Here is a 24918-nt window from a genome sequence, read left to right on the forward strand (position 1 = left end):
ATATCTGCAAGGAAGGCCGAGGCTGCCCAACTATCCTACACAGCCCAGTGTGGAGTCCACTGGGCTCCTAGGCCCAGGTGCCCTGCACTGGGAGCAGGCTCTCCTCAAGTTCTGTTTGGTACCCCTTTGGTGAAAATCCTTTTTGTGTTTGATGCTCAGGAATATGCCCAGCTTGCACCTGCTCAGCCACAGCATTAGCATCCATGTGGAGAGCCCATGCTGAGCCAGATCTGCAGGTGCTGAATGTCCCCCCCCTCCCTATGGACAGGTTTGAAATGGTTAAGAGCCGTGGTGGGTGGCATGCTGCTTGAACTCACATGGCCTCCTCTGCAGGCACGATGCTGATATGCCTGACCACATGCCATCTCTCCACACAGGAAGGACATTCCCCCAGAATGTGTGACATATGCAGACAGAGAGCAGACCAAGAAGGTGGTGTACTCCGTGGTCTACGGAGCAGGTAGGCTGCGGACCAGTCTTGGGTGTCACCTGTAGGCCACCTGGAAGTGGCCCTTGTCGTCTGCCCTAAAGAGATCATTCTTGCCCCTTGGAGCTCACTCTGTGAGTTCCCAAGTGTCATTTACAAAACACCAATGACATCTGTGATGCACCAGATACCAGCCAGACCCCTCAAGGCTATTAACTCCCTCAGCATCTGGCCAGCTGAGATAATAAGCACAGGAGTGAACGTAGACCAAGATTGCCCAGCTGGGGGGCATGCAGGGCTCACACCTGGCCCCAACCTCACATGGCTGTGTTGGGGACCATTTCTGTCCTTGAGATGCTCAAGGGGACTTCATCCTAACCCAGGACACAAGGCAGAGTGTCCTTGTCACCCTCCCCCCCCCCCTTTTCCTGACGTGGCTCATTAAATTCTATGGAAACTCTTTTCTCCCTCTACATCATGCTGAGCCAGCGAGGCCTCGTGTCCCCTCAGGATAGCAAGGGAGAGTGTCAGAAGGGGCCGTGGGCCAGCCAGCACCTCTGGAAGGAAGGGCACATCTGGCTGTCCACTGGCCTGCATGGACTGCCTTTCCTTTGGGTCAGTCCTGTTTGAGCAGCACAGCACGTGCAAGAACACTGAGAGGAGAATTTGTTTCCCTGCCACTCAAGGAAAGGCAGCAAAAGGGGATGAGCTTTCAGGGCAGGAAAGTCCAGGCAGATGTATAGTCGATTATATGCAAGAGCCACCTTGTACTTCTGCAGTGTGACCATGTGCTGGGACGTGAGAGACTTGCATATGATGGGTCTGGAACGTGCCTCCTGCTGGCCAGCCTGGCTCCCAGCCTAGGCCCTGTAGTCACTCTCTCTGCTGCACACCCCCACATCCACAGAGCTCCCTCTCTTAGCCGTCCCTGACCACTGTATCAGAGATCCATTTCCAGATCACACATTCGTGGTCATTCTGTTTGTGGGTCTCTGTGGTCTCACCTGCAGCTCCACTGGGGGGCACATCAGCAGCCCTCAGGTCTTGCCACATGGGTCCCGCAACATAGGCAGAGCTTACCACACAGTGGCTTCATTCTTGGGAGCCAGCGAGATGGTGCTACACACTTATATACACCATCCCAGGTCAATACCTCCATGACCCACACTCCAGGGGAGGGGGTTCCGTGAGGAGCATGAAGACCAGGAGGCAGGACCTTGGAAGCCGCTTAAGAGTCCATCAGTCACACACCGCTGTCCAGGCTTGGGGCCCCCAGCCCTGTGCAGCACGCAGCACACCTTCCATGGCTCGCTTCCTCCAGAGTGCCACCCATGCTCCCAGCCCCAGGAGCCCCATGAAGCAGGAGCTCTGCCAGCTATGCCCATGGCCAGGCACACAGCAGGCTCATAATAAATACCGAACCAATTAGCAAACTGGGTAGTTATCTGACTCTACTTGTGAAAACATTTTGTGTACACAGAAACAGGCTAAAAAACTTTGAAAAAATTGAACTCAGTGGTGATAGCAGGATGATTCAGATTTGCTTGGTCTGTCTCCTCCTCTTGGCCTCTCTCTGTGTGCTTCTGAAACTTCCCGGGCTACTGTCGGGGGTGGGGGCCAAGAGAGACGCAGCATTCCACCAAGTTATATTAGATTTTGGTGCTTTGCCTCCTTGAGCCATATGTCATAGACATACTGTTAGCTTTGGCTCTGCGGGAAGAGTGTTACCCCGCTTCCCTGGCAGGTAGCCTGGCTAGAGTCCTAACTCTTCCCCCCTCCTGGACCTGTGACCTTCCACAGAGCCCTCCACCCCCTTTGCCCCAGTCACATATTTGTCAGTGAGAAGGTAGGCTTGTTGGGGTGGTGGCTGGCACCCTGGGTGCCCCTTGGTTCAGTGCACACCAGTACATAGTGCTACGGGACCAGCATTGTGTGCAGTAGTGGGGCCACCACCTTGGATCCAGCTGGGAGAGAGGGATGGGTGGGAGTGTGCAGAGCCATCAGTGCAGCCTTGCACAGACGGCAGGATGCACCCAAAAGCAGTCTTCACTTCTGCTGGTTTGGCACCTTCTGGAGGATGCACTTTATAAAGAGCTCCACTTTGTAAATAAGCAGTGAGTCATTAGCCATGATGTTAGTGAAAAGAGTAATTTGGCTGCTTTTAGCCCTGACGGTGACAGGGTTCCCACCCCAAGCCTCCATTTCTGCTGTTCCTGTTGTCACCGGCCTGCTTGACAGCAGATTCCTGAGCATCTGCTGGCATCAGCACACGGCTGTGCCATCCTCCCCACGTGTGAGGCCAGAGTCTTGCCAGGCGAGCCTGTTGGGTCTCTTGGGCTGCTGGGAACCCTCTGGAAATGCAGCACATATGCTTCCTACCAGCTGGCTTTCAAGGGCTGCATGAAAGGTACCACTGAGGGTCTGGAAGCTGCTGCTTTGAATGCTAGGGACACATGGCAGCGGCATTGCCTAGGTTGGCGCCATCAGCATGAGGCTGTCATCAGTGAGAGACAGGCAAGGAGAATTAGAACAGTGATATGAGCAGAGAAGGTGCTCAAGAGAGACTTCACATCTGTGCGGGCCTCCAGTGGTCTGAGGGTGGAACAGCCTGATCCCCACACCTCCCCCAGACTCTGCCAGGGGTGGGGTGGTCCCTGCCAGAATCGTGGTGACCACAGAGCAGCTGTTCCCCGGGAGCCTCACCCAAAGGGATGACCCATGAGCTCACTACCCCTCCTTCAGCCACTTGCCAACTAACTGCACCCTAGCCCAGTCCTGCCAATGGTCCCTCTGAGCCCATCAGGACTCACTGCCTCCAGGAAGCCTCTCCTGATGGTCTTGCTCTGAGCTCTCCCTGCTCCTAAAGTCCATTCAACCTCTGATTCTCCTCAAGTCGTCCAGCGTTTAAGTTTGCCTCTATATCCAGTCACATTTGATCAGCAGACATCCCCAAGTGTGTGCCCAAGTGTGGGCACAGGGGGCCTTGGGGATGGTGCTGTGCTTGCTCCCACGGGCTGACATCCATCACAGGAATTGCATGGGCCAGGAGGACAACATAGAGTATCTCATGCACATGCCACAGAGTTACTAGTGCCAAGTGGGGCTGAGATAGGCTGGGCAGGCTGTCCAAGCAGTTCTGAAAGACACATAGAGGTAGTCACGTCTGCTCCAGTTAGACCAGCCAGCACCGCTGGAGGCCCACTATGTGCCAAGCACTCACAAGGCCTAGGGCTACAGACCAGAGGAGAGACTATTAGCAAATATGCTGAGAGAGCGCTTGGAGAAAAGGGAGTGAAGATTGTCTTCCTAAAGATGTAGCGCATGCTCACACACGATGTAATTAGCCATCTGTGGGAAAACACATTGTGTGTTCTCGTAGGATTTCAGAGATGAGGAGTGACTTGTGCTTCCACCAAGGGGGCTCTCACTGTCAGGGGTACTCTCAGGGGGACAAGCCTGTGGGCAATTACGACTCACATGGGAGAAACGTGATCACGTGAACCAAAGCACGGAGGAGAGTTGTGTGGAAGGGGCTAGTGGAACCCAAGGCCATCCTGCTTGGGGGGCCTCTGAGTGTGACAGGCCCACTGGAAGGGCACCGGAGCAGGAATCCAGAGAACTGACTGGACTCTCTATCTCTTTCCCAGTCTCTGTCATTTTCCTTGTGGTTGCTGCATTTTTTCAGCCTCTGGTAAACAGGCTTCTTCACAGGACCTCAACCTCTCTGCTCTTCAGATATCCTAGCATCTCTACCTAATAAAGGAATGATTTCTCAGCCATACATACTGAGAAGGAGAAGTGTGACTTCTGTAATGGCCAAGCAGGTCCCAGCACATGTATCAACTATAAATTAGGGAAAAAGTACTACCTAAAGGTACTAAAAAGTGACCTTAGGGAGGAATGGTTCAGGGTGAGTTCCCCTTTTTTATAGCTCTTCACCCAGAGACAGTCCTCAGCCTGTGTTATGAGCAGCCAAAACACCAACAGAAGTCCATAGTCTTACTTGCTTGAAGAAACAGAGGACATACTTTGAAGCAACCAGAGAATCTGGAAAGTGAGGGAGAAATCTCAGAAAAAAAGAGAGCCAAAGAAGCTCAAGAATCCCAAATTCTGGGTATGAACTCGGCGCAAACCTCTGGCTGACCCCTAACGATGCCGAAGTAGGGCAGACTTCAAATAGCCCAGCCAAAGTGAAATGGACTGATCTGAGATTTCAGCTGCTTCCCACTGCAAAGCAACAAAGTTCAAAGTTTGATGTTGGCCACATTAGCTGCCTCCTTTAAAAAAAGGTTAATAATCCAGAACAAAACATAATAGAATTCAAAGTGTCTACCACATTTCATTCACAACATCCAGTATTTAATCCAAAATGACTGAACATATGAAGAAACAGGATAATTTGATCTATACTCAAAAGAAAAGGCCATCACAGAAGCAAATCCTGAGATGACCCAGATGTTGAAATTAGCAGACAAGGATTTTAAAGCCACTGTTATAACTGAGCTGAAGGATGTAAAGGAAGGCATGCTCATAAAGAATGAAAAGAAAATAGGAAATCTCAGAAAATAAAAAGAACCAAATGGAAATCCTAAAACTGAAAATTACAATGTCAGAAATAAAAAATTCACTGACGAGGATTAATAGTAGATTAGATGTGAGAAAGGATTTAGCTGAGGAGACTCAGGTTCCCGCGAGCCAGACCTGCTGGAGGTGTCCAGCCATCATCCAATTCCTTTCTGAAAGCTGATGGAGTTTTGCACCAGAGTGATGTAGCAGAGGGGCACTGATCAGAAAGTCACAGAAAGAAGGAATTAGAGATGGATTATTTCAGTGTAATATATTCATGAAGCTATCACATGGTCTTAATTAAGCCCTAATAGGGAAAATTGAGTTTTTTTGTTTGTTTGTTTCTGTCCAAATGACATGGGACAGTCAGGCAAGCTTGGCAAGAGCAAGGACAGATGCTCCACAAGCTCTCTCTGCTGTGAGAGATTTTGGGGAGCACAGGGCACCACTGCAGCCTTTCCCATTCTCCCTAGCCGAGCGGTGGAAGCAGACATCTGCCCCTTTGCTTCCCCAAGATGTGCGACCACTGAAAGCATCAGCTGCCCAGGGCTAGAGTGGCCTGGCCACAGAGAAGATTGGATCTGTGAGCCCCATCCATCCTGCTCCTTCAGACATGTCCCCTTAACAGCTCCTGGGATAAGGACTAGTGTTTGTGAGTTGTAGGTGAAGAAATGGGGCTGACGGCAGGCCACAAAACTGCCCCAAGGCCACACAGAATTTCCAGTGGGTGACCCAGGTCAGCATGGCCTCAACACCTGCTCCCAGCAGTCTGTGCTGGAGCTGAGGTTCTGTCCTGACCAGATCTTGCTGTAAACAGTCTCACAAGAATACCTGCATCCTCTGGGAAAGAAATAGTGGCCTGGACCAGAAGTGTTTGTCTCAAAATAAAAATTTCAAGGATGGGAGCTCCTAAGTACATTTTCTCATGATTTAGTGATGGAATATTTCCTTCCCTTTTCCTCTGTGCCTCTCCCTGATGTCCTCCACTCAGGTCAGGTCTCCCTCTGGACGGGGCAGTAGAGCTACTCACTCACGACTTTATAAGCAGTACTTGCCGGGCACTCAGCCAACATCACTGAGTAAATACATGTTTATCAGGCACCAGTCTAGGCCGAGCAGCACTGAGCACTCAGCTGGAAAGCCTAAACCAACACCATCCTGACCAATCAGAAGAGACGGGTGGTGCCCCGGGACCTGGACTCATAGGGTCTCCCAAGGGCCCTTCCGAGGGTCCACTGCTGTGTGTGGTGGCCACTGCCTGGCAGCTTGCTCTCCTGGTCCCCACAGGTGTGACCAGGGCTTGCCTCTGATCTTGAGCGTTTCTGTCCACACAGGGAAGGAGAGGCTTGCAGCGTGCCTTGGGGTTACTGTACAGGAAGCTGCCCAGTTTTTGGAGAGTTTTTTGCAGAAGTACAAGAAAATCAAGGACTTTGTCCAAACAACCATTGCCCAGTGTCACCAGACAGGTGAGCCAGATGCAGCCAAAACCTTTGCAGTCCCCTCTTCCCCTCCCTGCTGACTACATACCTGGTCTCCTGGCCCCTGCTTCTTTGGGGGTGGCCTGCATGTGGGAGGGGACTGGCGGGCATGTGGGAGGGGACTGGGTGAGCGTGAAATGGGACCAAAGGCTCCAGTGTGAGAAGGGTCCAGAGTAGGATCAGCTTGAGGCAATCTCAGAGTCAGAAAATGCTCGATGGGGGATGCCTGGGTGGCTCAGCGGTTGAGCATCTACCTTCAGCTCAGGGCAGGATCCTGGGCAGCTTCAGCCCAGGATCGAGTCCCACATCAGGCTCCCTGCATGGAGACTGCTTCTCCCTCTGCCTGTGTCTCTGCCTCTCTCTGTGTCTCTCATGAATAATAAATAAATAAATAAATAAATAAATAAATAAATAAATAAAATCTTTAAAAATACATAAATAAATTTGGCTTGTTTCTAGTTAACCAAATTTATACCATCTTTCAAGAAAGAAAGAAAGAAAGAAAGAAAGAAAGAAAGAAAGAAAGAAAGAAAGAAAGAAAGAAATTGCTCAATAAGCAGAGAGAGAAACTCTTTCACCTAAAAGTGGAGAACAGGGATCCCTGGGTGGCGCAGCGGTTTGGCGCCTGCCTTTGGCCCAGGGCGCGATCCTGGAGACCCGGGATCGAATCCCACGTCGGGCTCCCGGTGCATGGAGCCTGCTTCTCCCTCTGCCTGTGTCTCTGCCTCTCTCTCTCTCTCTCTGTGAGACTATCATAATAAATAAAAATTTATTAAAAAAAAAATAAATAAATAAAAGTGGAGAACACATGCTCATATGAAAAGCACATGGTATGTTTACAAAATTTCAACACAATTTGGTCACAGATTTCAAAGACTATCAAATAGAACATGTCATGTGACCACAGTGGGATGCAAAGGTAGCTCATACCTCAGTGTGTGGCCATCCGTCTGTCCACCTGCTTGAAAATGTATCACACTCCTTAATGACTTAGAATTAGAAGTCACAAGAACATTACAAACATCTTAGAAATAAATGACAGGGAGAGGATCTCCATACTGACACTTCATGTAGAAGAAATGGAATACTTTAAAAGTAGATTTTAAAAGGAAAGAAAGAAATTTGTGAATATAAATTGGTTGTATTCAACCCAAGACATTTGGAAGAGAGCATCACAGAGAAATGAAGAAGTGGGAAGGAAAGAAATGAGCTGGAGCAGAAATTCAGGAAGCAGACCTTGGGAAAGGAGCCAGCCACAGGTACAGAGGGGCACTCGGGCTTTATGGAAGGGACAGCTGTGGGCCAGCCCTCCTGATGGCTGTGGTGTGCTCCCTTGGGGTCCCTCAGGAGCCAGGCTTGCTGAGGACTGGCAGTCCTGGGCAGCCCTCCCACAGGCTCCTCCTGGGCCTGACCATGTGTCCAGGCAGTAGCCCCACATGGGGCCCCTGTGGGCACTGAACACACTTAGTGCCCAGCTCCCTTGCAAAAGAAAGCCAGCAAACCGCTTCCATCCCCAGCAAGCATCTAACAGGCTCCCTGGACCTGGGGGCTGAGCCCCCACCTGCTGCAACCCGCACCTTCAACAAAGGGAAAATAAAATACTGCCCACTTTGAAATGTCAGAAGAGCAACAGAACCCAGTGTTGACGAGAGTATATGGAGTCAGGATTGCCATAGGCAGAGGACTGTGAAGGTGCAGGCACGATTTCAGTGGCTTTCCATAAAGTAACTCATGTAATCCTCACTGCAGTTCTACAACTGGGTAGTACCCTTTACCCATCTTACAGATGAGGAAAATGAGTCACCAAGAAGTTAAGTAGCTTCTCACATTCACACAGCTAACAGGCAGTACCAGGCCAGGATCCTGCCCCAGGCAGCTTAGGCCCAAAGCCAGCACCCTCCCTGCCACCTCATACTCAACTCTCAAAGGGCCACACACGAGGTATGCATGCCCTGCAACCTGGCTATTACATTTCTGGGCAAACACTGAAGAAATCGTCAAATGATCATTAAAATCTTCCACAGACATTTGTTGAGGCTCAGGCACTGTGTTGATGCCAGTGATTCCATCCAAGAGCAGACAGAAAGACCGGGTAAGCAAGTACATTCAGACAGGATCAGAATGATGGGATTCTCAGTGTGAAAAAAGCCAACAAGATGCCAGTACAGAGAGTGGCAGAGGGAGGTCCCTGGAGAGCAGTATGAGCCCCAGCCTCACTGGGGGTGACCTCTAGGCCACCATGTGAAAGGCCGGGAGAGCCTGGAGCAGCACTGGGGTGGGCAGGTGGCTGGGGGAAGCACAGGGCCAGAGACAAGGCCAGCAGGCCTGCACCCTGTGTGGCACACCACGCCACAGGAAGAGCCTGGGGTTTTTTTGCACAAATCGGTCCTCGAGCATGGGAAATAGATTAGCAGGAGAAGCTAAAGTCAGAGCCGGTACCCCGGGAGCAGTCTGAAGTGTCAGGGTCTCAGCCCAGCATCTGAGGTGGGATGGATGGAGAACACAGCAAGGAGGCAGCATCAGCTGCTGGCTAGAGCAGGGCTCAGGTCCCAGGTGTGGGTGGCAGCTCTCCGCATGGGCATACCTGACCTTACTGGGGCTGGAGCAGGCACACGAGGTAGATCTATCAGGGTGCTGATGATAGGTAGGTCCGGAGTCCTTTCCAAGGCCCTGGGGGGAGGCCCTGCAAGCTGCGCATATCGTCTGGTCCTTTATAAAATTGGCAAAAGCAAGGCATTTTGACTGCAATCGACTGAGAGGCTGCCTCCTCCACCCCAGCCCCTCCTTTCTATGCCAGGGGGCATCAGAGTGACCACAGCCAGTTTGGGATCCAGCTAAGGGGAAGTCGAGTCAGTGACTCATTTAATTTGGATTTCAGTGCAGATATTTTTGTGGTTTATCACTCTTTCCCTGAATGATTGAGGGATGCTGGCCATGCTGGCATAGGAATGACTTCTAGAAGCATTCCTTCCATCCCCTGGCCCCCTTCCTGAGCATAGTGACTTGAAAGGGAGGGATGGGAGACATCTCGCAGAGTTATCAGGAACTCTGACCTCAGCCCTGCAAACACTGGGTAGAGCAGAAGCAAGATTTGAAATGTGTGGAGCCAGGGGCTTCCACTTTGGGCCTGAGCTCAGACCCTCCTCCCACAATAAACAACTAGAAAACTGGGCATGGATGAAGCAGCTGTTTTCAGACACTGGGTTCATCCCTGAGAGCCTCCAAGCACCCCGGAGCACATGCAGGAGGGGAGACCAAGCCAATGATGGTGGTCTCACTAAGCTAAGGAGACAGGCCTCATGACTGGGGAGGCAGAGTATCAGAGTGGAGGGCGCTTTGCACACATCTTAAGAGGATTCCCTCTGTGTCTGAGCACCAGGACACACACACTGAGGCGGAGCTCCACCGAATGGAGCAGTAGGCGGGACAATCCCAGAGTCCGTACAGGGCTAGACATGTGCACATTCTGACTCCCAGAGTGGACAGTCCTCATTGGACATCTGTGACAGTCAGGAGAGACCCCAGAAGGACCACACCCTAGTAGTAGGTCTGAACTAGCCCTAATTAAAGGCTACTCTAAACCTGCCCTAACAAAAGCATCAGATCTGCCAATTACTTGGGTCCAACAAACACTCTTGAAATAAAGACTCTAAACCAATGCTCAGCAACATAAAACACACAATACCCAGCATCCAGCCCAAAATCACTAGACACACCAAGAGGCAGAGACTGAAGTATATTCAGGCAGAAGCATGGACTCTCCCTGTCCTCACTGCCAGTCACTATTAGGCTTTCTCTTACCGCCTGGTATACAACGGGTGCTCAAAACATTGTCATTTTGATAATTATAACATTTGTGGGAAATTCTTCCAATCCTCAAACATGTGAAATCCTGAGTGGAGAATTTAATTTCACCAACACCTAATAAAGCCCAGGTCCTCACTGTCAGAAATATACTCAACGAACACAGCATGTTTCTGCTTGTTTTCTTCTGGAAGACCTTGCAGCAGTCTGTTGAGCATCCAACTCTTGGTTTTGGCTAATATCATGATCTCAGGGTCATGAGATCGAGCCCCCTGTCAGGTTCATGCTAGGCATGGAGCCTACTTTTTTTTTCTTTAAGATTTTATTTATTTATTTGACAGAGAGAGAGAGAGAGAGAAGAGAGGGGAGAGAGAGCACAAGAAGGTCAGAGGGGCAGAGGGAGAAAGAGACACTCCTCTGAGCAGGAAGCCTGATGCAGGACTGATTCCAGGACCCTGAGATCATGATCTGAGCTGAAGGCAGATGCTTCACCATTTGAGCCACCCAGGTGCCCCAACATGGAGCCTACTTTAAAAAAAGAGAAAGAGAACTTTAAAATTATGAAGCTTCAGGCCCCACAAAACTTGGATCTGCCCCCATGTGTGAGAATATGGCTCCTAGCATAGACCATCAATGCCTCCTCAAGTAGAATATGGATTAATGCCTTTCTCCCCATCCCAAATGCCTCATGGTCCAGAATTACTTCTGTACCCAAGTTCCACAGGTGGCTTTTAAGAACCTTTATAAAGTACCTTCCCCGTCCTCTGTCAGAAGTCAGAAAGGAGAGCCACCAGGCAAGCTTTCCCACCACAGAATCCACTCGCCCCAGAGACAGACCAAGGTGCCTCTGGGCAAAGCTCAGCGCTGCAGTGAGGAGGGGGTCCTGCTGGGGCCCCTGGGCCCAACCAGAGGGAAGCTGTGTCCACAGAGGATGGAAACATCAGGGCACCCCACTGCCTGTTATTCCTGCCTCATATCCTCTTCTATGTGGGACCCAGGCTACGTGGCATCCATCATGGGCAGGAGGAGACCACTGCCAAGGGTCCATGACCAAGACCAGCAGCTCCGGGCACAAGCAGAGCGGCAGGCGGTGAACTTCGTGGTGCAAGGTACACAGAGTCCTTTACCCTGCCTGCTGTGTCCATTTGCTTCTTGGGTTCTTAGCAGCTGCAGGGCTGAGTGACACCCAGCAGATTATCCTGATGATATTCCTGGGCTCGCTGGCAGTTAGGCCTGAAGCACCAGTGAAATAGCTCTTGGCGCTCAGCACGTGGTGGTCTTTATGATGTTTCCCTCAAGCACCACTATCCTGGCTCTACGAATAGGAAGCTGAGGCTTTAGGAGTTGATGTAGCCAGGACTAGGGCAGGGCTTAGTCCCTGGCCTCTTGGCCTCGGGCTCTCTGCTGTGCCCCACATGTCTGGCAGAGTAAGACCTGGCAGTAAGGCTGCCAGACCCAGCAGGCCCTTCTAGGTCATGCAGCCATCAGCAGCAGGCAGTGGAAGGAGTAATGGCACGTTGTCCACCCCTCATTGTGAAGACTTCTCCATAATCTCTAGCCACAGCACAGAGGTGAAGAGGGAGAGTATAATCACAGGCTCCACATTCCATGTACCACGAGCTGTTCCAGGAAGGCCCCAGGCAGCCCAGTGGTCAGGTGTCATCCTGTCAGTGACCCCATAGGTCATAGATTGGAAACTGAGGACCCAGGGCCCAGACATGAGGCCTGAAGGCAAGATTCCACCACATGCCCCCAGAGGGGTGTTCTGTGGCAGGAGGGCAGCCAGGGACCCTGGGAGATGTGGAGCAGGTGGCCTGCATCAGGGCAGGATGGAGATCATGTCCCCATAAATCCTGCAGAGAGTGGGACACAGCAGCACTACCTAGTTTGGACTCAGCCTCTGGGCATTGCTGGGACAACAGGAGGCTCAGCAGCAGCTGGCAGGACAATTGCTAGGATCTGGGTTCAGTATAGAGTCTTCCTGAGTCCAGTCTCCCGCTGTGACCACCTAGACAAGAGGACAGTGCCAGCCCTCCAAATCCTGAGATGGTGGGTTTTCACAGATGAGGCAGTTGTCAGGCCGTGGCCACGTATCTGTTCATGAGACATGTGCAAGGCATGCTCAAAGTGATGTTGAAGCTGTGGTAGAGCCCTTCCAGAGGGAACTGCACACAAGATACCTTCATGTGAGAAGCTGACTAGGAGTCTTGGCCATGAAATCCAGCTACCATGGATACGGCCTCCTGCACACATGTATCTCTGAGCAAGTGACTTGCCATCCATCAACTTAAAAACTTGTGTGAGCTGAACTAGGTGCCAGGGACAAGCAGTGGCCAGTGCCCGAAAGAAAGTTCTGCCTCTGACACATCAGCCAACATGATGTACCATGACACGCCCACCTCCCTGGGCCTCCCCGGCATGCACTCCCTCTCTCCCCCACACCCCCCTCCTTGTTTCTCCAGCCCTTTGCACTTTTCCCAACCTCCCACCCCAGCGCACATTCCCATCCCTATTGAGACTCTCCTCACCGCCAGCAGGTCTGCCTCAGAGGCCAGAATTCCGCATCCAGCATCACTGCTACACTCTTAGGAAAAGGATATCTTATCGTGGATACTTAGCCTCACAGTGGAGGAAGGCCAGTCCACAGACTAACAGCTTTCATTTCTTCGTTAACCTTGGGAACCACAGATAACTAAAGCAATTTCAAACCACCAATGAGACCTAACTTCAGTCCGTTCCCATGATCAAAGCCCTTTTTTTTTAAGATTTTTTATTTATTCATTCATGAGAGACACAGAGAGAGAGGCAGAGACAAGCAGAGGGAGAAGCAGGCTCCCTGCAGGGAGCCCGATGTGGGACTTGATCCCAGACCCCAGGATCACACCCTGAGCCAAAGGCAGATGCTCAACTGCTGAGCCACCCAGGCATCCCCCGAAACCCTTTATTAAGACACCTGCTGAGTGCCCGGTACTGGACTGGGCATGTCCCTACACTCTCCAGCACCTTGCAGAGCTGGATGATTAGATGTCTGACAGGTGTGATTTATCCTTCCAGAATCTAGGAGGATGTATTATGGCCCCAAGCTATCCACTGGGGAGCTGAGCAAAATGAAGTCAAAAGTCCACTGAGCTGGAAGGCTGAGTGCACATCCATGCCTGGTCACTCTTAGCTGGTGCGGTGGGTGGGATTCTAGATTCTGCACCCTGTGTGCATGCCCCAAGTGTTGGCAGAACCTGTGGATATGATATCATTACCATAGTTAGGTCAAGCCATGTGGCAAAAGGGGATTTGTAGTTAAAAGGGAGACTACCCAGGGCGGATGTGACCTAATCAGGCGGGCCCTTGAAAGAAGGTTTGGAGGTCAGAGATCCAGCGCAGCAGGTGCCCTTCAGCTGGCCATGAAGAAGCAAACTGCATGTGGGGCAGAGGGCCCATGGCAAGGACCTGAGGACAGCCTCCAGAAGCTGAGCGCAGCCTACAGCTAGCGTCAGCCGCAACACAGGAACCTCAGTCATGTCAGTGCGAGGAAATGAATCTTGCTAACAACCTGGGGTCACTTGGAAGTGAGTCTTCCCTAGTTGGGCTTCCAATTGAGGATAGTTGGGTCACCCACAGATCTCAGGCTATGAGGCCCCGAGCAGAAGACCCAGCCACACGGGTTGGGTTCTTGCTCTGCAGAAACTATGAGATGGTAGATGGGTTGTTTTAACCTGTAGGGCATGGGGTCCTGTGTTCTACAACATAGAAAAGACAGCCTGCCTTGACTGACCATACCTGGCCATCCTACTAGCCAAATCCCTGCTGCAGGCCCCTGGACTTCACATCATTCATGAAAATCAAACTTCTGTACCCACAGGCTCCGCCGCAGACCTCTGTAAGATGGCTATGATCCGCATCTTCAGGGCAGTGGCCACTTCCCCTACCCTGACAGCCAGGTCAGTGAGTGAGTGGCCAGCCTGCCCAGGCCTGACCCAGCATCTGGTCCTGCCGTTCTCGGGGCTTGGGTGGGAGTTGACACCATGGCAGGCCCATGTGCACACACCTCCCAGGAACAAAGAGACCCGCCACTTCCCATGTATGGATCTTGATTCTGACGAGCTCAGAACCCCAAGCGGTGGGGACCCCTGAGCCTGAGCTCCTCTCAGCACTCCCAGCAGAGCCCCTGCCTCCCAACTTGGGCTGGGCAAAGTGCCCAAGGGCCAACTCACCACAGCTGCAATAGCAACAGGCCATTCACCTAGAGGCCTCAGCTGGTGCAGAAATGCATCTCCTCAGCTGGTGCAGAAATGCATCTCCCCAGGTGTATGTGGGGAGGCCAGACCTCCCATGCAGCTGCCCACTCCGAGGTGGGCAGACCCCATAGACCCTCAGTCAGGACATAGAGACACCGTTCCTGCCCCCAGAGCCAGCGTACTGGTGCATCTCAAAGATGGGGCTCAGCCACGGCTGCCTCTGGGTCACAGTTCTCTCCAATTTCTGTCTCTGCCTCAGTTTCGGGGTATACCCCCTGGGGCATACACCCTGAGCATCCAGGTAGCTGGTGACATCCTGCCCAGCTCTGCAGCAATGCAAGGCCCTGGCACTGGTACAGGTGGCAGGGGGTGCATTCTCCTCCAGAAGTCCAGGACCCCTTGCTGGCAGCTAATCTGAAGTATCCCAGAGGAGTTAGTGTTTCAAAGCCCAGAAGGCCTGGCTTCCTCCCTGTTCCACACACGATCAGCCCATATTGGGGTGGTCTCCAGCAGGCCACAGTGGGCCTATCCCTGCAGGCGAGCCCTCCTCAGGTGACAGCATCGGGCAGCTGATTCTCCAGCTTGTAACCCTGGGGGCGGGGAGAGGTCATGCACCTACGTCACCTGGGGAGGTGACTTGCCCTTCTGGACCCTTCTCCATCTGAGGTTACAGTTTCGTCTTGGCTTCGATACTGTTCTACCTTCTCAAGGCACGATGTCCTCGTTTATCTGAGGTCCTTCATCTTTCCTGGCACCTTCTCCATGGATTTCTTTTTGAAAGAAGTTCATTTTGACTTTTGAGCCTGTGTTCTTTTGGCAATTCCAGCAGTTTTGTACAGAAAACCGCACTGGACAAAGGGCCTGCTGGAGACTGGGTGTCATCCTAGTAAAGGGGTAGGGAGAGGACTATCCCCAGGCACCGCCTATGCCTACTGCCTACCAGGGAGAAACAGCCCAGGGAGAGTCCTTGGGGGGCAGGCATCTGAGCATGCTTTCTGTAGGGTATATTTAGGAGGGGGCATGAGCAGCCTGTGCTACCTCATCACCTTGGCCAGAACCGAAAGCTGCATGGTTGTTCCATATCTGTGATATCATATGTCTAGAGAAGTCTGATCCATTTTGGGGTTTTGTGGGATTGATAAAGGAAGTTGGTACATGAGGACTTGGGATCTTCTTAGATGACAGAGTCCAGAGCTGAACACAAACAGTTCCTGCCCCGGGGGCTTTGGCAACCCAGCTGCCCCTCTTTCAGGCTTCACTGTCTTTGGGAAATGCTTTCCATAGCAAATAGGTTGTACTGTTTTAGAACTAAAGCAGTTTGGTGTGGAATACTGGGGCCTTTCCTACTCTGTGTTTAGTATACTTGCTCTGTTCTTCCCGGGGTAATAGGAGAAGTTTAGGATCAAGTTTAGAATCGGCCACCATGAGCCAAGTGTGAGGATCTATCTGCCTGAAGGAGCACAAAATGCATCACCAGAGGTTCATGGTTGTCCAAAGGGAACAAGTGCCCAGACAGCCTCATCCAGTGGCCCCAAGTACCCTCATGGGCTGGTGCCACAGGGCAGGCTCCCTCACTGCCCCTAGGCCTAGAGCAAAAAGGCAGGGAGCTTCCAGCAAGTCTTTGGCTGAACGGTCAGCACTCAGGGGCCATTGCTGCCAGGCGAGGCAGGCTCCCCTCTCAGTCTCTCAGAACGTGGGGCCTCTGTGAAAAGGCCTTTCTAGGTTCCAGAACATGTCAGAGTTAGAAAGAAGCTTCAGAGATGGTTGGCTCTAACCCATGAGTGTAGACAAGGGGAACCTGAGGCTCAGAGCCTTACATGTGTCCAAATCCATGCAGAGGTGGACTGGTGCTGGGCCTCCACCCGAGCTGCAGAGCTGCAGCTTCTGCTCATGCTGTGCCTCTGTCACCGAGAGAACCAGGAGAGCCTCCCAGTTTCCCTGCTCTGGACAGTGGCTGCCTCCTAAAGACCCTTACCTGCTCCTTTGCCCTTGGATACAGGGACAGCAGGGGAGATGTGGGGTGGTCTGTGGAAAATGACATCATCTGCTCACCACTAGGGCAGCCGTCTGACCTCTAACCACCTTGCAGTACAGCCAGGTCATGCTCATGACTGTGGAGCACTCAATCTCCCACCTCAGAAAAGAGCAGAGAAGGTGCTGGGGGCCCAGGGAAGGTAAGAGGCCCCACTCAGCCAAACAGTGAGGAACGGCCTGGATGAGCCTGGACACTGTGAGTGGGCAGGGCAGCCCCAGGCCTGCTCCTGAAGCCAGGAGGGAGTGGAATAGGAAGGATGCAGAGCCAGGCCAGGGGCGAGGTGCCGAGGCCTCTGCTGGAGCACCCCTCACAGGAGCATCAACGGAGGACAGCGCACTTGCCCAAAACAGCAGGTCTGATATTCGCACAGGGCGTCTCTGCTCCTCTTCTGTCTGTGCCCCAGTTCGAGGTCAGGGAATGTCGCAGTCAGCAGTGAGCACTCTGTGTGCTGTGTAAGTGACTAACAACTCAGGCCTATTCTTAGGTTGCTGCCACACTGGCGGCTCAGAATTCACAGCGTCATTTCAAGTGTGAAGACGGATTCTGCTAAATCTGAAAGAAGTTACAAGGGCCTCTTCTGAGTTTCTGCCCATTTGAAAACGAAGACCCCACCAGAGGCTGTGGAGTCAGTTGAAGACAGCGGGTGCCCGTGCCACCAGCCTGGTCTGGCTTCCAGAGCGCAGTACGGAGCAACTTCCAGGGCAACCAGGGCGTTCTGCAAATCCACTCTTAGCAGGGACAGGAGGAATGGGTTGGCGGGACCTCTGTGAAGCTCTGCAGCCAGGCCATGTGTCCCCTGAAAGTGGCAGCAGAGCTCATCTCTGCTCTGCAGTTGGAAGAGCCACTCCCTCTCTGTAGCCTGGGCTTGCTGCCCAGGTGGCTGTTGCACAGGGAGCCTTACCACACCTCTCCTGGGCAGCCCTGAGCCCACAGCTCTGCCACACAGGGAAGTCTGCCTGCCACCTCTTCCCTTATGCACTGTGCCTACAAAATGACAAGGATCAGACCTGGTCTCTGACCTCGAAGGCCCAGTCCCAGAGACAAGTCACACAGAGGGCAGAGCACACAGGTCCCTCCCTGATGTCTAGCATCCTTCCTGTGGGTCACCTGCACCATACCTCACCTCCCTGAGTGTACAGAGCAAGCCACCTTCCTCTGCCCTGAGAGAGGGGCTGGCACCAGGTCCATGGCCACAGTCCATGGCAGCCGTCATCTGCCCATAACCACAAAAATCAACCCAGATCCCACCTTGGACAGAACACATGAAGTCTGGTGTGGGCCGGCCAATCCAACTACAGCCATGTTCTGTGCAGCCAACATGGAGCTACTGGGGTGTCCCCCCATGCACCATTCCCTCCTTGTGCACACATTTGCACCTGCTAGCCCCTGTTACTGGAGCCTAAGCCCTCCAGAGACCCCTGACCCTTGGCACCTTGTCCTCACACCTCTTCCCACAACTGGCCTCATCTACCACAGCCATCCTCCAGGGTTACCTGAAGAGTCTTAGATGAAGGGTCACCCATTGGAGGGCCTATGATGGAATCCATGGGGCTCAGCCCCTAGGCCCAAAGCTGGAGAGGGGAAAGGAAGGTCTCAGGGGCAGCATTGCTTAGGTAGGGGCTGCAGGAAGGTACCCAGATAGTAGGTGGCCTCCCTGCCAGGACCCACGAGCAGCCACTTTCTAAGATCGGTGGCCTCAACTCTGGGAAGAAGTTTATGTCCAGACCTGGCTGGGGGTTCAGGTGCCCCCTATGATGGGAGCCAAAGGCAGGGGCAAGGGGAGCTGGGGTCACTTCTAACCTGTGCTTCCCTCTTCTCATGAGACTATCCTGGTGACAGTCAGGTGACCCCAGGCACCAGGGATCCTCTTGGATCTTCTCACTCCCCACCAAGGCACACCCTCTAGAGCACCCTATGCCACAACCTTCTATGGCACCCCATGTGTCCCCATTGTTGTGCAAAGCATGGAACCCAGATACCACATCTCAGGGTGACTACCTCCGCCACTGTGTCTTCCAGGCTGGTCGCCCAAATTCATGATGAGCTGCTATTTGAGGTGGAAGATTCACAGATTCCAGAGTTTGCAGGTGAGCCTGGGTGGCACAAAACGGCTTTTATTTCACGGAGGGCTAATGCGGCTCCCCTGTGTCTGGCTGGTGCCTGCCTCTTGCAGGAATTCAAGGCCACTTCCCTGCCCCATAGTGAGTGGACATGCCCTATCCTGGCCAGCAGCCCTCAGGGACATCAAATGCTCCATTGTGGGGTCTGCCTCAGTATCAGGGCTCCTAGATGATGGGGACTCCCATTCTGGACTTGCTGGCCTTATGGCCCTCGGTCCTAGAGTGAGGACTCCATCCTACAGAGGGGATTCCAACCTATATGGGGTTGCCATCCTACAAAGAAGACCCCATTCTAGAGAGAGGACCCCACTCTACAGAGGGGACTCCGTCCTACAGAGAGGACCCCATCCTACAGAAGGGACGCCATACTACAATAGGGACTCTAACCTATAGAGAGACTCCATCCTAAATGAGGATTTCATCCTTAGTGGGATTGCCATCCTATAGAGAGGACTCTATCCTACAGAGGCAATTCCATCCTTGGGTGGAGTGGTTCCCTTCACAGCAGGTATTTGTCCAGTAGAGTGAGGGGCAGCGAGGTCCTGCCTTCTGCCCTTTAGAAGCACCTGGACACCCCTGAAGCTCCCCAGCATGACCATGGCCCCTCTGCAGGGCTCCTGGTCCACACATCAGGCCAGAGGGGCTGGGGGCCATGCAGCCCTTCCAGTGACCCTACAACCCTACACCACAGCCTCTGCACCAGATTTCTGGCCTTCTGCTGCTGCTCTCTGCACAGCACAGAGAAGGAAACGAGACCGTGTTGCTCAGGTGTATGGCCCTAGGGTAGCTGTGTCCCACTCTAGGCACCTGGAGACCCATTCCCCAGGGCATTGGCTAGCTCACTCTGAAACCAGAGAGGGGAGAACAAGGCAGCACCCACCCGTTCATGGCATCTGTCACAATCTTTGTATTGAGCATTGCAGATAACTTAATAGGATAGAATAAAATATTTATTGATCAAAGGGCAAAAGAGTTCAGAGCAAAGTCTGAGAAACATGGAACCAGCTGACCCCTCCCCTACCCAGGCTGCCCTTTTCTTAGGGCTCAAGAACAACTGTCCCATGGTGACTGAGGCCACATAGCAGGATCAACCCACTGGTACCACAGAGCTCCCCTTCCGGGCTTTACCCTGACATGCGAGTCCCCAAATATATGAGGACTGTGGTGGGGAGCGTGGGTCCTCCTGCCCCAGCTGCTCCAGCCAGGGTGGCCCTGTGCTCCCTCCTTTTCCCAGCCCCAGAACCTCTGGACAGAGCTGGAAGCCCTAGCATGGCGCCCACCCCCAGCCCCACCTGACCAAGGCCCCGCTGGCAGCAGAGAAACTTGCTCCCCGGGAACCATGGTTGGTGCAGTTAAGGTGCCTTCAGGCCTGTGCTAAGGATGTGGCCAGTGGGAGATGGAACCAGCTCCAGAGTAATGTGGGGGCTGCACACCCAGCAATGCAGCTGATCCTGTGGACTCGAAAGATAACTCGGGAGCAGGGAGACCAGGGCAGGGCATTCCTGTGGCCCCACCTCTGCCCAGGTGGCTCAGGCCTATGCCTCTCCCTCCTTTATCTTTGTTCCAGCTCTTGTCAGGGGCACCATGGAGTCCCTGCAATACGTGCGGGCCTTGGGGCTACAGCTGCAGGTGAGAGAGGAAGGGGCTTCTCCAAGTTGGCCACTCCCAGCTAGAGCCACCCAGAAGGGGGAGGAGAGTCCATCTCCCAAGGGGCAGGAAAGTGGGGATGCAGGGCATGGCTCCAGACTGCCTACAGCCCTGGAGCCCCCAGACTGCTGCCCTCCCCTACCTGCCCTAGGGACCCTGCAGGCCCCGCAGGCCCTGCAGTCCCCACCCCACCTGTAGTCCCGCAGGTGGCAGGCAGCGTCCATCCTCCCTGTCAAGAGAGAGCTGTTGAGCCTGGGCCAGGGGCCTTGGCAAGGTCCTGCTCAGGGCTAGGGTCCCTGGGAGGGCTCTCCAGGTCCCCTTCTGACCCCTTTTTGGATCAGAACCTGCTGACCCCCTAGGGAGCAGGGCCCTGAGGTGGCAAGCACAGGTCAGGCACTCTGCCTGTCCCAGCCCCGGCAGGCCTGCTCCCTGGCGCAGAGGCCCTGGCAGGTCAGGTGTGGTGCTCAGCCAAGGTTGAGGTATTATGACTCGGGGCAGATGTGGGGTGAGCCCGTCTGCCTGTCACTGCCAGAGCATGTGTGCATCCATCCATGGCAGTGTGCTGTGGGCAAGGTGGCTGTCTGGGCATTGTGGGCACAAGTCCGCCTGCAGGTGGGCCGGGGAGGGCCAGGAAGGGCTAGCTAGGGCCTGGGACTCACCTGGGCTGCTGCCCACAGGTGCCCCTGAAGGTGAGCCTGAGTGCCGGCCCCTCGTGGGGACACCTGGTGCCGCTGCAGAAGGTCCTAGGCCCTTGGCCCAGTCCACCTCTCACTGAGTCTCCAAGCAACCACCCAGCCACCGCCAGCCCCCTTGTCAGCACCTACCCCCGGTGGTGCTCGCATTTTTCGCCTTCATTTTGTCTGTAGCCCCAGGCAACAGTGGGAGGAAGAGAACTGGTTTCCACCAGCCCATTGTGTGGCCTTCCCCAAGGTCAGCACTGGGAGCTTTGTACTTACTGGCTCCCCACCTCCCCACCTCCCCACCTCCCCACCTCCCCACCACACCCCCGCCAAAGCAGGACGTAGAGAGGGCCACATCCACCCCCTGGCTTGTCCCTTGCAGTAAAAGCCTTATTCAAAGCCAGCCGAGTTTCTGTCCAAATGAATTCTTCCCGCGGTAGGAGATGCCACATCCATGGCTCTCTGATCCACTCAACCAGAGCCAGGACGGAGCGCCTGAAACAGGAGTGGCCCGACCTGGCCCAGAGCAGGCGCTCCCAGCCCTGCCACCCTGGAGACTGCGGTGGGTTCCTCCAGTGGGTGAGTTCCTTCGTGGGTGCCCAAGGAGCTGCCAGCAGCCTGGAGGCCCTCCCCACTGGCTCCCTGAGCTTCTGAGGTCCTGCCCCTTCGTCCCAGCCTCCCCACCCCCATGGCAGCGGTGAGCTTCAGAGAGCACACAGCAGGGCAGGCATTGGGTCTGTGCTCACAGCCGAAGCCTCCCAAGGCCAGGGGTGCCTGTGTGCCGGTGTTTGCATCTTCATTGGGGCCCCCCTGCCTGTGCACTAGCCTCCTGGCCAGCCAGCGACCAGTCCCTGGAAGCCAGCCAGCCCCCCTGACTCTCCTCTCAAAGTGGTTCTCTCAGAACCCCAGTGCCAAGAGCCCAGACCATGCACCTCGACAACGTCACAGCCCACTGTGAGGGCCACCATGGTCCCCACTTGCACCGTGGGGAAACAGAGGCACAGAAAGCTCACAGCACTGTACAAGCCCACTTGGGTAGTAAGTGCACCAGGTGGGACTGCACCTCCGTTCTGCTGCCTCCCTGTTCCCACCCCTGCCAAGAGGGTCCTGTCCAGGCCATCCTGGCACCCCCAGGGTCTCCCCTCCCTCTTGCTTCCCTGTCTGGGTGCTAGGTGCACCCTCCAAGTGGGATACCAACAGGTGCCCAGATGCAGCCCTGGGTCCACACATGCCAGAGGCGCCCACCCATGTCCACAGTGATGGTTCTACTCATCACCGCCTTTGCTGAGCCTGCTTTTCTGGGTGATGTTGGCAGTCAGTTTACCGTGCTCAGGCCAACTTTTCTCATGGCTTTAAGATATTGTCATTGTTTTCATGAGGTGTACAAGGATCTGACCTTATACTGGCCAGGCCTGACCACGGTATAATAGAACATTCCAGAATCTGGAGCGCTGGTGGAGAACTGCTGCTGGGCCAGCTGCAGGTGTGTGTTGTGTCCTGTCCCTATGTGCATAGCCTGTCTTCATGCTGTCACCTCAGGCTGGGCTTCACACAGTGTCTCACTCGAAAGAAATGATTGGCCTCAGGCTGATGTCTGAATACACCTTGTGCCCCCCAGGCCAGGGAGGGTCAGAGCGTGCTGCCCCCCCTCCCCAAAAGCTGGTTCCTCAGGCTTCCAGACCGCAGACACTGGTTTCAACTTAGCGAATTCTGGAGCCTGCCCAAAGCCCTCCCTGCGGCAGGGGGGCCAATCCTGGAAAGGGACAGGAGGAGCCGAGGCCATTCCTCCCATGAAAGGAAGGCCCTCTGCAGTGAGCTGTCCAGGGCTGGACGTAGGCACCTCACTGTCCCCAAGCTGCCCCTTCACCCGACTCCTCAGACTGGACCCATGTCCTCCTCCCCCCTTACAGACACCAGGAAGGAGGTAGGACTGATGCCATTGTGGGGCCCCACACTTCACCCTACCCCTCAGAGGTGCCAAGTGGACAGGTGGGGCCCCAGCCTGCGGTGGGGCCCCAGCCAGAGCAGCCAGCATGAGGACAGCAGCCTCAGCGACACAGGTCACCCCAGCACCTGCCCCAGCCCCCAAAGAATCCAGCATCTCCAGGAAAGCTGCTCTTCCTGGCCAAGTTCCAGGAGGGGGGCGCTTCAAGAAAGTACAGGAGCCCAGTTCTGTCAACTCTGGTTTTATTGAAAAACAGCAGCACTGGGGGCCGTGCAGGTAGAAGGGCCACAGCACCCCCACCCTCCCGCTGCTCACACCCCACAGGATGCCTGGGACCCCACCCAACCCCTGGCCCTGCAGCCCATCTCCCTCGCCCCTGCGGGGCCCTTTCCAGGGCTGTTTCGGCACATCCTAGGGTCTCAGGACCATTGCCATGGTTGTGGGTTCATAAACAGTGAGCCACAGAAGTGACACCGGCCACCAATCTGGGCTCTGCTCGCCCGGAGACAGCATCCACAGCAGCCGTGGTCAAACAGCCTAACCAAGGAGACTCTGCCTCTGAGCATCCACCCCTGCCGTCCTCCTACACACCCAGAGACCCAGGCGGAGGCTCCCTGGGTCTCACAGCCCCGTCCCCCAGACAGAGGAGGTGGCCTTATGTTCGAGGTCTTCTGGGGCCGGGGGCAGGCCTGGGATGAGGCCGCCCACAAGGACCCTGCATCTTGGCATGGGGCTTAGGGCCCGCCTCTCCGGGCTGGAGCAGGAGGTCTTCGGCCACCAGGTTCCCCCCTGTCACCACGCACTTACATGTGTGTGCACACAGGCACAGGTGTGTGTGTGCACGTGCATGTGTGTGTGTACACATGTGCATGGGCAGCGTACACACATAGACACACATACATACACGTGTGTGCACACACATAGGCAGGCACACACACAAACACACCCCTTCCTCAAAATGGCTAATTATTGCTGTTAAAAGAAAAATGCATCCAACAATGGCAGGTTGGGGCTCCTCCTCCTCCTCCCCAGGCCCTGGGCTGCCCCACTCACACCACCGTTGGACACACATCATCGGCACCAGAGAGCAAGCATTCCAGGACCTGCCCCGCAGCCAGCCCAGAACACAAGCCCCAAAAGCCTCAGCTGCAGGACCACCAGCACGGGAGTGCAGGCCGAGGCCAAGACAGACTCACAGAAGCAGCTTCACACACAGACCAGTGCCACCCACCTGGCTGGGGAGGGGCGGTGGGCCTCCCCTCAGGCTCAGAGGCCACCGTCCAGCCAGTCCCTGGACACTGACAGGAGGGTAGCTGCCTGGATGCTGCTCGGCCCTGGCCCCGGCTCAGCAAGGGCCAAGGCTCAAGGCCACATATGCCAGCCACCGCCAGGGCAGGCAGGGGCAGGCAGGGGCCAGCATTCACCTACCAGCATGACTCCTTGGGGCCCAAAGAGCCTCCCAAGCACTTAAGACTCCCAAGGAAGCCCTCTGAGGGGCATCCCCCAGCCTGGACCCTCTTAGGGCCTTCTCAGAGGAAGGATGCTCAGGGCAGGATGAGAGCTGCCCAGGGACCTCGTGGCCTCAGCCCACTTGTAGGGACTCCTAACTCAAGCCTTCTCCCAGGGCCAACCCTCCACTTTCTGGAGGCAGGCTGGCCCCATCTCTCTGCCCCATCCATCCAAGGGCAGCAACAGGAGGCCAGGCTAGACATGGGTCCAGGTGAAAGGTGAGCAGTCACCATGGGCCTCCATATGGCTCTGTACACGCAGACAACTCGCTCTGACCACCACCCTCAGGGACCAGCTCTCTGCAGACCCCATACCTGGGCATTGGGAGCTGTCTCAGGGACAACCCACCAGCCACATGCTAGGACTCTGGTGGCACTGGACCATCCGGAGGTGCTAGAACCCTCAGCTGCCCTGTGTCCCACTGCCAGGAGCTGCCCATTGGGTTTGCGTTCCAGGCTCATCTAATGAAGACGCT

At 54.5% G+C, this 24918-nt stretch overlaps 1 protein-coding gene across 4 annotated transcripts in view; it reads left to right on the forward strand.

Annotated features, from left to right (window-relative positions):
• POLN (DNA polymerase nu) overlaps nt 1–21373 on the forward strand; it is a 155659-nt gene extending 134286 nt beyond the window's left edge. The window contains exons 14-20 of one of the 4 annotated variants that reach the window (XM_049108583.1): nt 378–460; nt 6328–6459; nt 11274–11384; nt 14132–14210; nt 18562–18629; nt 20230–20291; nt 20987–21373. In XM_049108583.1, the coding sequence (XP_048964540.1) occupies nt 378–460; nt 6328–6459; nt 11274–11384; nt 14132–14210; nt 18562–18629; nt 20230–20291; nt 20987–21175 (724 nt within the window). In that variant the 3' untranslated portion in view covers nt 21176–21373. The remainder of the gene's footprint in view (nt 1–377; nt 461–6327; nt 6460–11273; nt 11385–14131; nt 14211–18561; nt 18630–20229; nt 20292–20986) is intronic. The other 3 variants (XM_049108581.1, XM_025437376.3, XM_049108582.1) reach the window with 3 other exon arrangements.
• The last annotated feature ends 3545 nt before the right edge of the window (nt 21374–24918 follow it).

The sequence above is a fragment of the Canis lupus genome, chromosome 3 (assembly GCF_003254725.2).
Source record: "Canis lupus dingo isolate Sandy chromosome 3, ASM325472v2, whole genome shotgun sequence".
NCBI lineage: Eukaryota > Metazoa > Chordata > Mammalia > Carnivora > Canidae > Canis > Canis lupus.